Raw genomic sequence first — 14471 nt, forward strand, 5'->3', positions numbered from 1 at the left:
TACAAAAACAGCAATCATGTTTTATTATGAACACATCTTGGATTCTTACCCTGCCCTTTCAGAAATAGCTAAAGAACAAGACCTAGCAATCAAGACAATCCTGTAGGATCTTTCTGAAATGACCCAGAGAAGAATACCAAATGGTGTTCACTGATCCCAGTATACAGAATCTGACTTCCTGGAATTCTAAAAAACATCCAGTGCAGCCATATGCTGAGAGGATCCATGCAACAAGTTCAGCAGTTTTTCTGATTTTTTCTCAGACAGCTTTCATCGTTTGTGTGAAAGAACTGCCTTGACCTCACAGAAGAGATCCAATTCAGATTCCGTGTCTTGGGGTGGCAAGTTCAGGGCGGGGGACAAAGGCACCACGCGGTCCGTGAACTCCAGGGACAGCAGCCTCTGGAAAGAGAAGCACCAAGGCCTGGACGCTGCTGGCTGATGGCTTTAGCAGCCCCAACACCCTTCCTTTGATGTCCAGGGTCAATGCGATCCTGGTCCCACCAGGGCTAGGAGTAGATGCATGAAAAAGAATCTCGCTGTGATCTTTCCTGCAAAGGAAACAGCAATAAAATTTACAGCCTGGTAACAACGGAGGAATTCTTGTAAACCAGTACCGCTGCGTGCCTTCGCTCTCCACTTTGGAGACAAGACTGAGAGGATGGGATGAGACCCGCCGCACCTCACGACCCCACAGTGGGGTTCACAGCCGCACTGCTCACACACGGCTGTGAAAGCCAGCGACCGTAACCCGGGCCCCATTCTTTGCACCTGCTTCCGCAGCCTGAACCCAGCGCACAAGGAGGCAGCGTGGCCTGGGTCCCGTGAAGCGCTAACCGCGTTCTGCCTTTAGGAGCGGAAGCCCGTCCCCTCGTCCCCTGTGTGTCAACATATCACTACGATGCCACCAACATCCACACCCCAGGGCCACATACAGACGGGCGCCGCTGCTGCCGGGGGTCCAGGCGCGCGGTCTTCGGTGAGCGCAGTCCCAGCTCTGGAGCCTCCGGGCACTTACACACAGGAAGGCTTTTTGCTCTAGGGCTCGACTCCTGTTCCTGCTGAACTGAGCCAGTGTGTAAAATGAGAACTGATATCAGCTCAGTAGGCACCGGAGGGCGGGTCCAATCGACAGCCCGGAAGCAGTGCCTCAGCTGGGAGCTCCTGCGCCGGCCCACGGGGCTGCGAACACAAAAGAGAGGTTACCATGCTCGGGAAGAGGGGGAGACAACAACCAGGGGTCTCCTCTGAAAGCAACAGCCCTACTCACATGCAACCAACTGCTGACAGTTTTGTCTGGACTTTTTGCCGGCGCATTTAGCTTTAGTTTGTATGTAAGAAGAATTTTTGCAGCTTTCAATACATTTGACCATTCAGACAGGTGTCCAATCAGTGGACTGATATTTCCGCAGACTTTTGGCACACTGGTGCATTCACGACAGGAGAAAGTGCATCCTCGGAGCCACGCGGGTGTCGCCTCGTCCGGAGTGGCGCCCGGCGCCTGAGCGGACCACCCGGCGGCGGCCTCTGCCCCAGCAGCTCCAACTTAACTGTCCCCATCTCACCTTCTCTTCAGGTGCAGAACTTAGCCACTGTGAACAAAGCGGAAACCAGTCACTGTTCACCAATCAGCTAAGCTCTGCACCTTGTCAGAGAGGTCGTCGGCTGGGCACACTGGGGGGGGGGGGGCTGGCGAGCATCTTCCACAGCCGTCGGCTTCTTCCGTTTCTGGAGAAGAGCTACAAGATGAGCATCTTCTCCGAACTGCAGAGAGAGAGAACTATGGCTTCTGGAGGAGCAGCCAAGGTCGTGGTTGCGTGGTAATCCCTGGCAATGTGATTTTAATCTGAAGTCACAAATCAGCATGCCAGGAACCCAAGCAGCCAGAGCACTCGGGGCAGCGCCGCGCCTGCTCACCGCCCGCACCGCACGCGCTGGCTTCCTCACGCACCAGGCGCCGACACCGCTCCGCCCGCTACCGCGTGGCCTTGACTTCGCCTTGTTGCACGTTTACCTGGCGTCCCAGAGGCCCAGTGTCTTAAATCGAAAGGGCTCTGTGCAGCCTTGGAGCACAAAATTAAAAAGGCAACGAGCGGCTGCCCCTGCGCAGTTTGCCGTCTGCACCCGCGGGGCCGGCAGGTGCCGTCGTCGCTGAGGGACGGCCGAGGGGCAGGGCACGCACGGGGCCCCCACGTTCACCCACAAGGGGCAGGAACGGGAAGAGTTCCCAGGAAGGAGCAGACTCGTGACCACCTCCCTGAAAACTCACGACGAGGAACGGAGAGCCATGGTGCCCGCTGTGGTTCTCCACAAGCTGGAACAGGGGACAGTGGGCTGAACAGCCCGCCCCACTGTGTTTCAGTCTTCAAGAATCCCAAACTCTCCATGAAACCAAAAATCTAAAGAGAAATATGATCTATACTCTTACTACAGGGGGCCCACCACAAGGGAACCGGTCCCTCTCAACTGGCCCGGCCCTGAAGGACCCGAAGCCACCAAGGAAAGGTCTGGGTCCCGCTATACAGGACGCACAGCCATGGCAATCATTTCCACTACTCTGTTTCCTGGGAAATGTGGTTCCTGCACTCTTATGGAAAAAGAGGATCCTACTTTAAAAATCCCTTTTCTAGGGGCGCCTGGGTGGCGGAGTCGGTTAAGCGTCTGACTTCAGCCAGGTCACGATCTCGCGGTCCGGGAGTTCGAGCCCCGCGTCAGGCTCTGGGCTGATGGCTCAGAGCCTGGAGCCTGTTTCCGATTCTGTGTCTCCCTCTGTCTCTGCCCCTCCCCCGTTCATGCTCTGTCTCTCTCTGTCCCAAAAATAAAATAAACGTTGAAAAAAAAAAATTAAAAAAAAAAAAAATAAATAAAAATCCCTTTTCTCCCCTTCATATCACAGTTCTTTCAAATAACTAAGACACTAACACACGTTAGAAATGGTCTTAATATACAGCAAAACATCAGAAGCAAACAAAATCTGACACTGGGTTAAGAATACCAACATAAAATATTAAATAACCATTAAGAATTCTACCTGTCGATAAGCTGTAGAACATGAAAAATGCTTGAGATCTGATGTGAAATTAAAAAAAAAGAATTAGACGGGCCCCATTACATCATGTGAAACCGTGAAGAAACACTGAGAAGGTAACAAATGATGACAATACACCCACAGCCCCACAGCTGTACTTAACAAAGCAGCACATACCCCTGCTACGTGACTTGTGAAATGCAGAAACCCACAGTTAAACACTCCTAGAATGTACATCTAATAGGTCAATTCCAAGACAATTAACAGGAAGCAGCTTAAATAACTTAGGACTTGCACTGCAGCGTAGACCAGGAGGAGATTCCACTCCAACGTGAGGTGAGAAATAAACCAGGCACAGCGGGGTCGAGGAGCACATGGCACACCTTGGCAAGAGGCCCTCAAGTTGGTCAGAACCCTCATGTTCTCATACAGATGGTGGGCTGGGGATGGGCCCAGACGCCTGCACGGAGCTCAGGGTTCGAGGTAACCCAGCAACGTGCTCCCGTGTGAGCCCTCACCAGAAGACTGGATCAGTGCTTCCATCGTCCAAACCTATTCCAAATGCTCTCTTGTGTTTTTGTCCCTACAAGTAACAAAACCTAAAGTGGCCAAAGCAGTGCCCAGGGAAGTGATTCCGCCGGGGTGGGCAGCCTCTGCTCCTGGGGCCAACCTGGCCAGCCTGGAGTGAGTTCTGCCTGCACTCCCAGGCCACCAGCCACTGAGGAGTGGAGGACCGTGGCTCAGCGCCTCCTTATCGACTCACGTGGCTCCTACGAGGAATCTCTGGTTAGAACCGAACAGTGGAGAAACGGAAGAGAGAGAATCACCTCTTCAGAATAACATCTCGGCCACCACCTGGGCTGAGGATCTGTCCATCTGCTCCTTGGTCAGCTCGAAGCAGCGGCGGGCAACCTGCTGCTGCCGGGAGTCCTCACTCACCATCAGCTCCCCGTAGAGGTAGATGCCCATGGCCTGTGGGGCACAGAGCACGGAAGGGAAAGAAATGACACGTCCACACGCACACGGTCTGCGCTGCTGGAACACACACTTGCCCGTGTGGAAACTACAAAGACCCTAGAGAAGACGGCCGAGTGGCTGTCCTCCTGAAGCCAACAGTTTTCGATCCCTTCACTTTCTTGTTCACACTGAAGCCCCCTGGAATTCTTAACAATCAATTCCATCAACAGGACTGTGGTGGCAATCTAATCGGTGACAGAATGATGCACGAGCATTTCTCCAGGGATGACTGTGTCGGGATCACCAGGGAGAGTCAGGGAGGTCCCCACAATGCCCACCACGGAAACGTGCGTGGCTGAAAGTGGCCTCCGAGGCATGGTGTGAGTGTCACAGGGTTGCAGGACCTCTCTCAGGGAAGTACGCCCTGAGGTGCGGCTGGGGAATGAAGACCAGCACGTCACATGGCACCACGGCAGGGAGAACGTCACCCCACCCAGGGAAATATGTCCGCTGCGTCAGCCCAGCCCGACAGAGCCCCTCAACCATCCCTGCCGTGGCAGCAAACACCGCCTCTTCAGTTCCCAAAACAATGTTCTCCACACATACTTTAAATTAGAGCCACTGAAGACATGGACACATACTGTGACAGCTAAGCCACGGCCTGACCCAAGACTTGGGGATGCTGTGAGTCATTTGGTACTGACAATGGTCCACAGACATGCACATCTGCATTTTTCCTACAGTTTTACAAACAGCCAGTTAGGTTCTGGAAGACCAAAAGAACCCTTTGGTTCTGCCTTTTCTCTGATTCCAAGCTTACTTATGCCACGGGTTACATTCTGTTGGAGCAAATTAGAGGGCGGATCTCAAAAGATCCTTTTAGCACAAGATAAAAATTTGGTAGTATGGGGCTCAAAAATCCTTTCCTTAAAAAGCTGGGTTACGGTCATCCTTATTTGGCAACGGTCTTGGCTCTAAAAAGGAGTTACTTCTGGTTTTCAGAACAGACCTTAAGTTGCTCTTATATTTTGTCTTTGTTGTCTGTGTTTCCAAACACCTCTGCTCCAACTGTGCAAATGTGACATTTCTCCTAGTACAAAGTCATGTACTTTTCTTTGTGGGAAGAACGAGCCCTTACTTGCCGGCTGCCCCCCATACTCAGGCCCTATCAAAAGTCCCTTTGTTTGCCCCACCCCCACTGAAGCATGGCTCCATTCTCTAGCCCACAGTACCCGGCAGAAAGCTCGCTCACAATGGTCACGCTAACAGCAACCAGCTGCAGTCTGCCTTCCAGCAGCTGACAGAACCCACAGAACACACATCACCATGCACGGCTGTGCGGGGCAGACGTGGGTGGTGCAGAGGACGCAAGGCAGACACCCCCCAACACGTTCGTGCGCATACATGTTTCCTGCAGGCTCCTTGGAAGGTGACTGCCTTCCCCTGGTGAACAGTGAGGTGTGGCAGGGTGTGGCTGGTGCAGGTATAGACCAGACTGTCCTAGCCAGGCCGGCTCTCCCTGACTAGTCTCATGTCCACACATACTTTAAATTAGAGCCACTAAAGACACGAACACACACCGTGACAGATAAGCCACGGCCTGAGATTTGGGGATGCTGTGAGGTCTGCATGTGTGTCATTTAGTAATGACAGTGGTCCACAGCTGGGTCAAACCACCAAAGCTTTTAAGAGGTGTAATTCATGTTTTAGAGGGACAAAGTGGGGGGAGACGGGGAATCAGCTCCAAAGTGTGTTAGGTAAGCTCCTACCTACTTCTTAAAAATCTTTGGAAAATGCTTAAGTATTTGTGATGAAGAAGATGTTAACGACCTGGGTCCCTGTGTTAGTAAATGCACTGGACAGTCAGGAGACAGCATTAAAAGAATTCCCAGGGGCGCCTGGGTGGCGCAGTAGGTTAAGCATCCGACTTCAGCCAGGTCACGATCTCGCGGTCCGTGAGTTCGAGCCCTGCGTCGGGCTCTGGGCTGATGGCTCGGAGCCTGGAGCCTGTTTCCGATTCTGTGTCTCCCTCTCTCTCTGCCCTTCCCCCGTTCATGCTCTGTCTCTCTCTGTCCCAAAAATAAATAAAAACGTTGAAAAAAAAAATTTAAAAGAATTCCCATCTGCTGAAAAATGAAACTTACCTGATCCTCCTGGAGGAATCTCTCCACATCTTTGTACGCTTTTGTGTATTTATGCTTTATGATGAGTTCACACCACCGATGGCGAACCTTAAGGAAGGAGAGAAAATCCAATAAGCAACAAGCTGGTGGGTTTCCTTAGCCCATCTTAATGACAGAATTTGTATTAGCAAAAGTTACACTCTCAAGAATATTAATGATACTTCGTTCCAAATCTCATTTTAATTTCTTTTGCAAAGAAAGGAACCATGTCCCTCACTGGAAGGCTGTCAATTTTAGGAGCGCAAAATACACGTTTTAGTTAGGTGTTTTGATGTTTTTAAGTGAAATTCTGCAAGACAAAACAGATAAATGCAAAACATAAGTGGGAAATGAAGTGCACATCCCAGCCAGGTGACTGCTCTGTCCTCCAGCGTGCAGCCAGTGACGGTTCCCTTTAAAACCGCAACTGCTTAATTTCCTGCAATAACCAATCTGGTTCAATGCTGCTGTTAACAATAAACACGGTAAATTCAGGAAGACACTGCTCTCCACATTCCCGAGAAGATGCACAGCTCACCTCGGCAGCATTTGGGGAGGGCGCCCGGGGACAGGAAGGAGAACAGGGCACTGTGCCGCAGGTCTGTGCAGCCTGCCGCCAATGAACAAGCTAAATGTGGGCGTCGTTCAGTCCAGATCCACTTGACTAAAGGTTTACCAAAACGCACTTGCCAGGAGCTCCAGCCCCTACAGACAATATAGGGGTCTAGTCCCAACACTAGCTAGCTCTGCTGATGCAGGCAGAGCCCCAGCCAGCTCTTGGCACTTCTGGCACATTCTTTAGCTGGATAGAGAGTCTACCCGAATTTGGTTTTCAGAATCTAGTTGCAGGCCAATGCCTCAAAGCCCTCTCAATTATCCCCAGTGAGGAGTTCACCACTTTCTATTCCATTCCTGGCTCAACATCAGCCATACATGGAAGTGATTACAAGCACCTAACTTCCTTCCTTCCCTCTTTGTTTTTCGTTGTCTTTGAAAAAAGGAGACCCTGCATAGTAATCCATTTGTGGCAATGGGATAATGTAAGCAATTTCAACATTCTGACTGGGGCCCCTGTAAATTATATCATTACCCACTGCTGGCCGGCTCTCTCCTTTAATCTACTATAAATAGATTTGCACACAAACAAGTAAGTATGAAGAAACAAATCTTCTGGGAAGAATCCTTCCCCTGGGCTACAGTCCTCTCCAAGACTGGGTGTTAACTCGGGGGATCTGGTGGTGCTGCTTTTTGCTTGTGGGCAGCCGAGCCCTTTGAACTTCTAAGGACAGGATGCCAATGAATTTATATCTACGAAGGAATTTCAGAGGCGAATGGAAATGAGCTAATAGCCTCAGAGCATCACAAGAAATGGGAAGAGGTTGGACTGCACTGGTCTTGGCAATCTTTCCATCTTCCACAGAATGTTCTTTCCTATACAGCCAATAGAAATGAACAGACCATGAAGGGCAGCCCCTAAAACGGTCTCACAAAAAAGACAACTGAACAGAGCTCCAAGCCAGCTCGTCCCATTACACTAATCAGAAGCCACCAGAACCACCAGACCCCTGCTCCTACACTCTGGTTCGAGTACCACAGGCTGAGCCCTGGAGAGGACCTGACCAGCACCCTTAGACGCCACCCCCTCCCCCCCCGCCCCGTTTTCTCCCTATCACGGTAACCTAAACACCTCAGATACCGCTGGCCATATCTTGAGAGCTTGGTGAAAGCGGGGGCCAGCTCCCCAAGGTCAGGAGAAGAACCGGCAAGTCGGTGTGGCCTGGTGGGATGCCCCCTGGGGAAGAGCAATCCCCTCTCACACCTGCACACTGGAAGGCTTGCACCAGCTTTTGGTGGGGTGATGGAGAGCTCCGTCGGCTTTCCAAGTGCTCTGACCTGACCGCCTAGGTGTGTGTGACGTGCCCACACCATACCTCTCTGCACTCTAACACCTGGGGAGGCTGTATTTTTTAGACCTGATTTTGAAATGGAGGGTTCAGCCTCTCATTTCCTCTTCCCGTGCTCTCCTCTCCCAATCTACACAGACAGAGATAACAAGGCCTAAACAAGGGCCTATTTCCTGGTAAAGTAAGACCCCCCAGGCTGGCGGAAGGTGGGGTGGTCCCACCACACCGGGTAAAGGTCCAGGAGCCCCAAGTGAAGGCTCCTTCACACCAACATGAAGTCAGTATTGCCACTTCTCTTACTGTTAAAAAGGGTTTATTGTCACGATTAATAAGAGATCTAGTCTTCTGACCCCTGAGGGCCAACATGGCATCCAGGAAGCACAGCCCAGGCTCCCCTCCCCTCCCCTCTAAGAGCAGAAAAAACAACAAGCCTTTTCTTTACAAAAGAACTCAGTGCATCTCAGTATTTCAGTGACAGGATGTTTAAAAGACATCACAGACATGCTGCATGAGGCTAAGGGCCTGACACATTTCTTGCTTGCGCACAGGGTTTTTACCTCTCTTCATATTTCGCTGACAAAGAAAACTCTCACTTTTTATCCCCTAAACTTGAGGACCCAATTCGCATGGCCACTTGCCACCACACGTAATGGGGGTCTTGCTGAAAAGCTGGCAGCAAAGTCACACCTATCTTAATTTTTCCTAGCAATTATTTCCATAGTGGGCACTGCCAGAATAGTCCTTCTCCAGATCACTGAGAAACGTGAACAGTCCTTGACAGAGGCTGTCACATACTCGTACTAAGTTCCTGCCCCCTCTGGAAATGGGGAAAGTGAGGTTCTCCATGCTGTGGAGCCAGAGCCAGAGAATTTCAAACAGGTCTCTGAGGAGAGAGCTGTCCATCCTGTACATTTGCTCTTATTTCTAATTAATTAGTTAATGGGGGTAGTGGTCACTTGGACTTTTAACTTCCTCCATGAGATGAAAAATAAACATCGTGCATGTACATGACAGTGCGGGCCCAGCAGCCCTCCCACAGCACCTGTGGCTTCTCGACTCTGCTCATTTAGTTCCAATGTTGCAGGTGCACACACACGCCAACACTGACCAAATTACACTTCAAAGAGTCATGTTTTATTACACCGCAGTTATGCTAATAGAGATGAAAACTTTTAATGACCTTTTGAACTAGACTCAAATTCACATCACTCCCAGTCCTGCCCCATAGGAATCACCTGAAAACCCGGAGTCAGCCAACAGGTTAGCCCTGAACACCGTCAATGTGATCAGGCTGGATGGAGAAGTAGGGGTGAGGACCACGTGGGGAGGGAAGGAAAGGCCAAGAACCTGAAGAGAATGAGAAAAGGGACAGAGCTGCCCACGGCAGCAAAGAGGGGAGTCCCAGGGACCTTGAGTGCCCGTGCCCCCTCTCTGGCTGCCTGGGACCGAGTGTGTGTGGGAGGGTACCGGAGGCCTTGTTTCCAAGGACGTGTCCACCTCCCCACCGTTGCGTTTTCAGGATGGGTCCTGGCCCACCTCCCCTACCAGTGCCGGGACAAGCAGGCACACCCCACAATGGCCACGCAGGGGTTTCCCAGCACACACACGGAGCACTTAGCAGAGCATGTGGCACGGGACTGACGAAGGATATGGAAAAAGAGAACTTAGGTTCTTCCCGAAATGTCGCAATGAAGTTGTGGTAGACAGACATGCATATACGGTTGTGTGCCCACAAATACTTTGGTCCGATAAAAATTAGTCTGAAAATCTGCTTTCTAGAGTTCTGCTCAAAGGACACTCTGAACAGAAAAATGATGTGGATGCTTCAGTGCACAGGTGGGTTTTAAAACACAGGCTAATCTGCACCAATGGAAATGGATTCCAGAAGTTTCCAGGTTTCCAAAGCCCCCACGAACAATGATGAGTGCACAGACATCATTGTTCTCCCCAGAGTGCCAAACAACGTGACTGGTCCTTTGGGGTTGGGTCCAGATGGGCAGGTCTTAGAATTGGGAGTTGGGGGGGGGGGACAATGAAGGGTAGGTGTGCAGAAGCAGATTCATCAGACCCACTTTTGGTGACAGAGAATGAAAACCCTCCAATAATCCACATAACTGCTCCAGGATGGTGGATCCCTGAACCTCAGCAGGGACTTCTCCAAGAGGATGGGCTGTGTCTGTGACAACAGGCCTGAGCCTTGGGGGACGTGGTAGACATGTGGCCTAGGTGTCCAAACAGTCCCCTGCATGTGATGTGTATACATGTGGATATACATGCACATAGACAGAAACATGGTTCTTTTCTTAATCCTTTCCCCTACTCAGGTATTTTGTTCTTCTTTATGCTAGTTGGTACTCAATTGATTTCATGACCCACTGGGCCCTGAGTCACAGAGCCTGAGGCACCAGGCTGGAGACCCAGGTAAGCCACTCAGCAGCTCTGTCAGCTTGGCCCTGCTCCCTGGGGTGGGGGGTGGGGGTGGGTAGGTTGTAAGTGTGCATCCCCTCTGGGCTATTGTGAAAATGAGGTCACCCACTGTGAGTAGCAAAGAGTCCCATATACTGTCTGTCACTTTAGCTGGAGTGCCAGTTTCTGGCTTTTTCTACTTCAGAAGTTATTTATTGAAATTATGAAATCTTGGGAGTATCATCTCCAAGGAAGTGTTTGTTAACTGGTGAAATGACAGAGCAAGGCGCCTGTGCTGAAGGTAGAGAGGGCAGCCTGGATGGTGTGTGAGGGAAGGCAGGTGTGTGAGGGAAGGCAGGTGTGTGAGAGGGCTGGGCTCTCTCGGGTGGGCTGGGGAGGGGATTCAGGAGTCTGAGATTCCCCCTGGGAGAAGCAGCAGGGGCACCACCAGGGAGCGGCCGAGAGGCCCAGGGAAGCTGGCTCTTCAGTCCTGCCCGAAGTATACCCAAGGGCCAGGCACCTGGGAGTTTCCCAAACCACCTGTGAAAACAAAACCCTTAGCTGTGCCCTAGCCCCCTGGCATTTCTGCCATTTCAAGAAAGTTATTACTACCCAAAGGGCTTGGCCAAGCTGAACTGCTTCTGGCCTGCTCCCCTGATTTCCAGCAGTGCCCAAAAATTGGCACCTGCCTCACAGGGTCATTTGTATTCCCAATCCATGTCTCAGACTCAAGGGGACAAGTCCCATGACCCAGTGGGGCCTCCCTGTGATATGACCATGACCTTTGTTAGGACGTGCTGGTGCTCCCTCTCATGTAATTATTCTCTCCTGGAAACAGCAAAGAGAGATTGCTGGAGAAGAAGCCCACCCCCCACAACCCCAATCTCTTTTCAACCTGACAATTTTCATGCATCCAGAACCAGTTTTGTATCGAACTCTGAACAAGAGTTGGCAAATTTTTCCTGTCAAGGGCCAGAGGGTGAGTGTTTCTTGGCTTTTCAAAGCCCATCTGCCATTGTACTGCCAAAGCAGCCTGGACAGTATGTAAATACATGGTGTGAGATCTGCTATCTTCAGATAAAGCTTTATTTACAAAAACAGGGTGGGCTGAGTTGGCATGGCTACATGCTACAGACTGGTCACCTGCTCTAGGACAGAAGGAAGCCCAAACCCCAGGCCCCTGGAGTGAGGAAAGGTCTAAGTGTGCTGGTAAAATGTTCAACCTCCAAATCTACCTGCACCATGTCACAGAACACAGAGCTGGGAGGTCCCTGTGAGCTGGCTCAGGCCTGCTTCAGCCCGGTCCTGCCCGGAAATCTAGGATGTTCCTGAATGTGGGGCTTCTGAGTCCCATTTTGCCTGAGTTAAACTCCTTCTGAAATAGAGCGTCTCTTGAGCCGGTGGGCCCAGCACAAACGCGGATGGTTAGGCATCACACATGGGTGAGTGACAGGACACTGAGGAAATGAGGTCTTTAGGAAGAGTGATCCCCTCAACCAGCTCGCTCGTCTCCCCACACTGCCGGGGCTCCCCTCTGTGAATCACCACACACCCCAGATCCCATGCTTGCTAACGCTTCACAATTCCCAAGGCTCTTTTACAGCTTTTACCTAATTTTCTTTCTTTTCTTACTTCAATTTGAGTGTTTTCCATGAAGCTAATTTCAAAGAACAAAAAACTCTTCTATGGGAATGCTCCCTGACAGCCTGCTTATTATCTAACAGACTAATTTTCTGAAGTGATTTTTAAACTTTTCTTAAACGTAGTTTTTCTAACTTTTATTAAAAGTGTACTCTGGGGCACCTGGGTGACTCAGTTGAGGGTCTGACTTGATTTCAGCTCAGCTCATGATCTCACGGTTCTTGGGATTGAGCCCTGTGACGGGCTCTGTGCTGACAGTAGGAGGCTGCTTGGGATTCTCGCTCTCTGCCCTCTCTGCGCCTCTTGCACATGCATGTTCTTCTCTCTCCCTCTCAAAAAAAAAAAAAAAAAAAAAAAAAAAAAAAGGTGTACTCTGGAACCTCCTAAAGACCAGTTTGAGAAAAGAATTTAAGTGGTTCTTCAAGCAGACTGAACCTCTGTGTCAGGTAGGAAACACCTTTAAATTAAACAGTAAACTCTGTGGGGCCTTGCAGGAAGAGTTTGAAAAACAGAGTCTCACAGAGGAGTTACTGTGCCTGAAAAATAAATGGAATCACACAGAATGAGCAGAGACTGCTGTATATGTAAGACAAGAGATTAGTTCCAGTAACTTGGCTAATACCTTAGACTTGGCTCTGATAGCCACTGTGTCACCAACACCATACATCAGTCAAGGTCAGAGAGAGAGTCAACCATGTTGCTTCTGTCGCTGTGGTTTGGGAGCCAGGGTTTGGTTTGATGCACGTCAACATCCAAGCCTGAGCAGGCACCTATGGCTCCTGTAGGAAGCTGCTTCCCTTGCTTTATCTTTAAATGTTTAAAAATTATAAACACGTTAAGTTTGCACAAATGGAGAACCCAATGAACATGAAATTCTAGCCATTCAGCCAAATTCATTTCTGATCTTAACAGCAGCATTCAACATGGATATATTATTTTGCATTTCTCCTTTTCCCTACCTGCCGCTGTCGGGTTTGCTCGCTGAGTGCAGCCTGCACACCATCACTTAAAAACAACGGCAGGGAATGCTCCCCTGCTAATGTAAAGTCTCAGTGTGTCCCAGAAAGTCCCAAAGTATGTTAAGAGACTATGGCTTTTTAACAAGCAGGCTGTGAGAGGCCAGCACACAGGAGGGGAGGGGACAAGGACTTCTGCTGTGACACTAGACGGCCCTGCTGTGGTCCCACTCTTCCCAGCACACCTGTTTGCTCTTTGGATCTTGTACATGTGCATCCCTGACCTTGCCTCTGTGGCCCAAGTTCATCAGCACTCCACCACCACTGGCCACTCGGTGTTGTGCCTCATGGAACAGGTTGCATCTCCTTGTTTGCCTGTGTATGCAGGGTACAAGCTCAGTGAGAGCAGGGGCCTGGGCCTCATCTCAGTGCCTGGCACACAGTACACACTTGATAAACGGTTCTGAATGAATGAATCACTATTAAAGACTCAAATGCTTCCCAACGACTTTGGAATTATAAGGCGCAGTTGGAAGCTGTAAAACGCTGTGAAGAATACCACCCATCCTATTTATGACAGGAAGTACTCCCCTTTCTTCTCAGTCCTTTTGATTTCAAAATTGACTGTTAAAGGGGAAAAAGTCTGTCTGGGGAACATGATCTGGGAAGCCCATTAAACCTCATTTAGAGTTCCATTTTATATTTGTAAACAGAAAGACGAAGGCCCATGGCTTTTGGGAGTTAATAAGTCTAACACTGCAATAAATGAACCTGCTTTTTCCATTTGTGTCTGAAGTTAGATTTAACTTTGCTTTAAAGTGGCTTTACGGCTGGTGACGGAGGCCTGCCCAGCAGTGCAACGGCAGGAAAGCCTCTGCAGCGACTCCGGGACAGACGGCATCTCCGACCAGCGTTCTGTTTGGGGCTGGGCACGCCTCGTCCGCTCTCCCTCACGAGGAAACATGGAAGATCCTTCAGCCGTGTGGCCCTCACATCAAGACCCCTAGCACTTCTCCTTTTCTCTTGAAGAGCAGAAGTCTTTACGCGATTTTTTGAAACAAAAAGAAATGAAAAGTTTCTGCACTTGATGTCACAAAGCCAGGTGGGCAGATCCCTCTGCCCAGGGTAAAGGCAACACGGGAGGCCTCAGAGGCTCTCAGCAATTTCTCGGGGCTCCTACCAACCATCCGTCACGCTCTGGTTATGTAAAACCAGTCATAACTGGTTACAGCCAAATACAACTTATGCTGAGGCAACTTGCAAAACAGAGATCCTTCAGATGGCTGTGGGGACCCCCACACTGGACACGTCCACAGGGAGGATAAATGTATGACAGACATCAAGGATTATAAAGGAGGCAGCCCTATTCAGAGTTCTCTCGGGCAAGTTCTAACCCTTCTTGCTTCTCCTGTGGATA

General features: G+C 50.3%; 1 protein-coding gene across 4 annotated transcripts in view; it reads right to left on the reverse strand.

The window, feature by feature from the left end:
* Positions 1–14471, reverse strand: part of AOPEP (aminopeptidase O (putative)) — a 349846-nt gene continuing 335375 nt past the window's right edge. For all 4 annotated transcript variants that reach the window (XM_047829009.1, XM_047829006.1, XM_047829007.1 and 1 more), the window contains 3 exons: positions 6130–6216; positions 3856–4000; positions 1–1182 (listed from right to left, as the gene is read on the reverse strand). In XM_047829009.1, coding sequence (XP_047684965.1) covers positions 3860–4000; positions 6130–6216 — 228 coding nt within the window. In that variant the 3' untranslated portion in view covers positions 1–1182; positions 3856–3859. The remainder of the gene's footprint in view (positions 1183–3855; positions 4001–6129; positions 6217–14471) is intronic.

The sequence above is a fragment of the Prionailurus viverrinus genome, chromosome D4 (assembly GCF_022837055.1).
Source record: "Prionailurus viverrinus isolate Anna chromosome D4, UM_Priviv_1.0, whole genome shotgun sequence".
Taxonomy (NCBI): domain Eukaryota; kingdom Metazoa; phylum Chordata; class Mammalia; order Carnivora; family Felidae; genus Prionailurus; species Prionailurus viverrinus.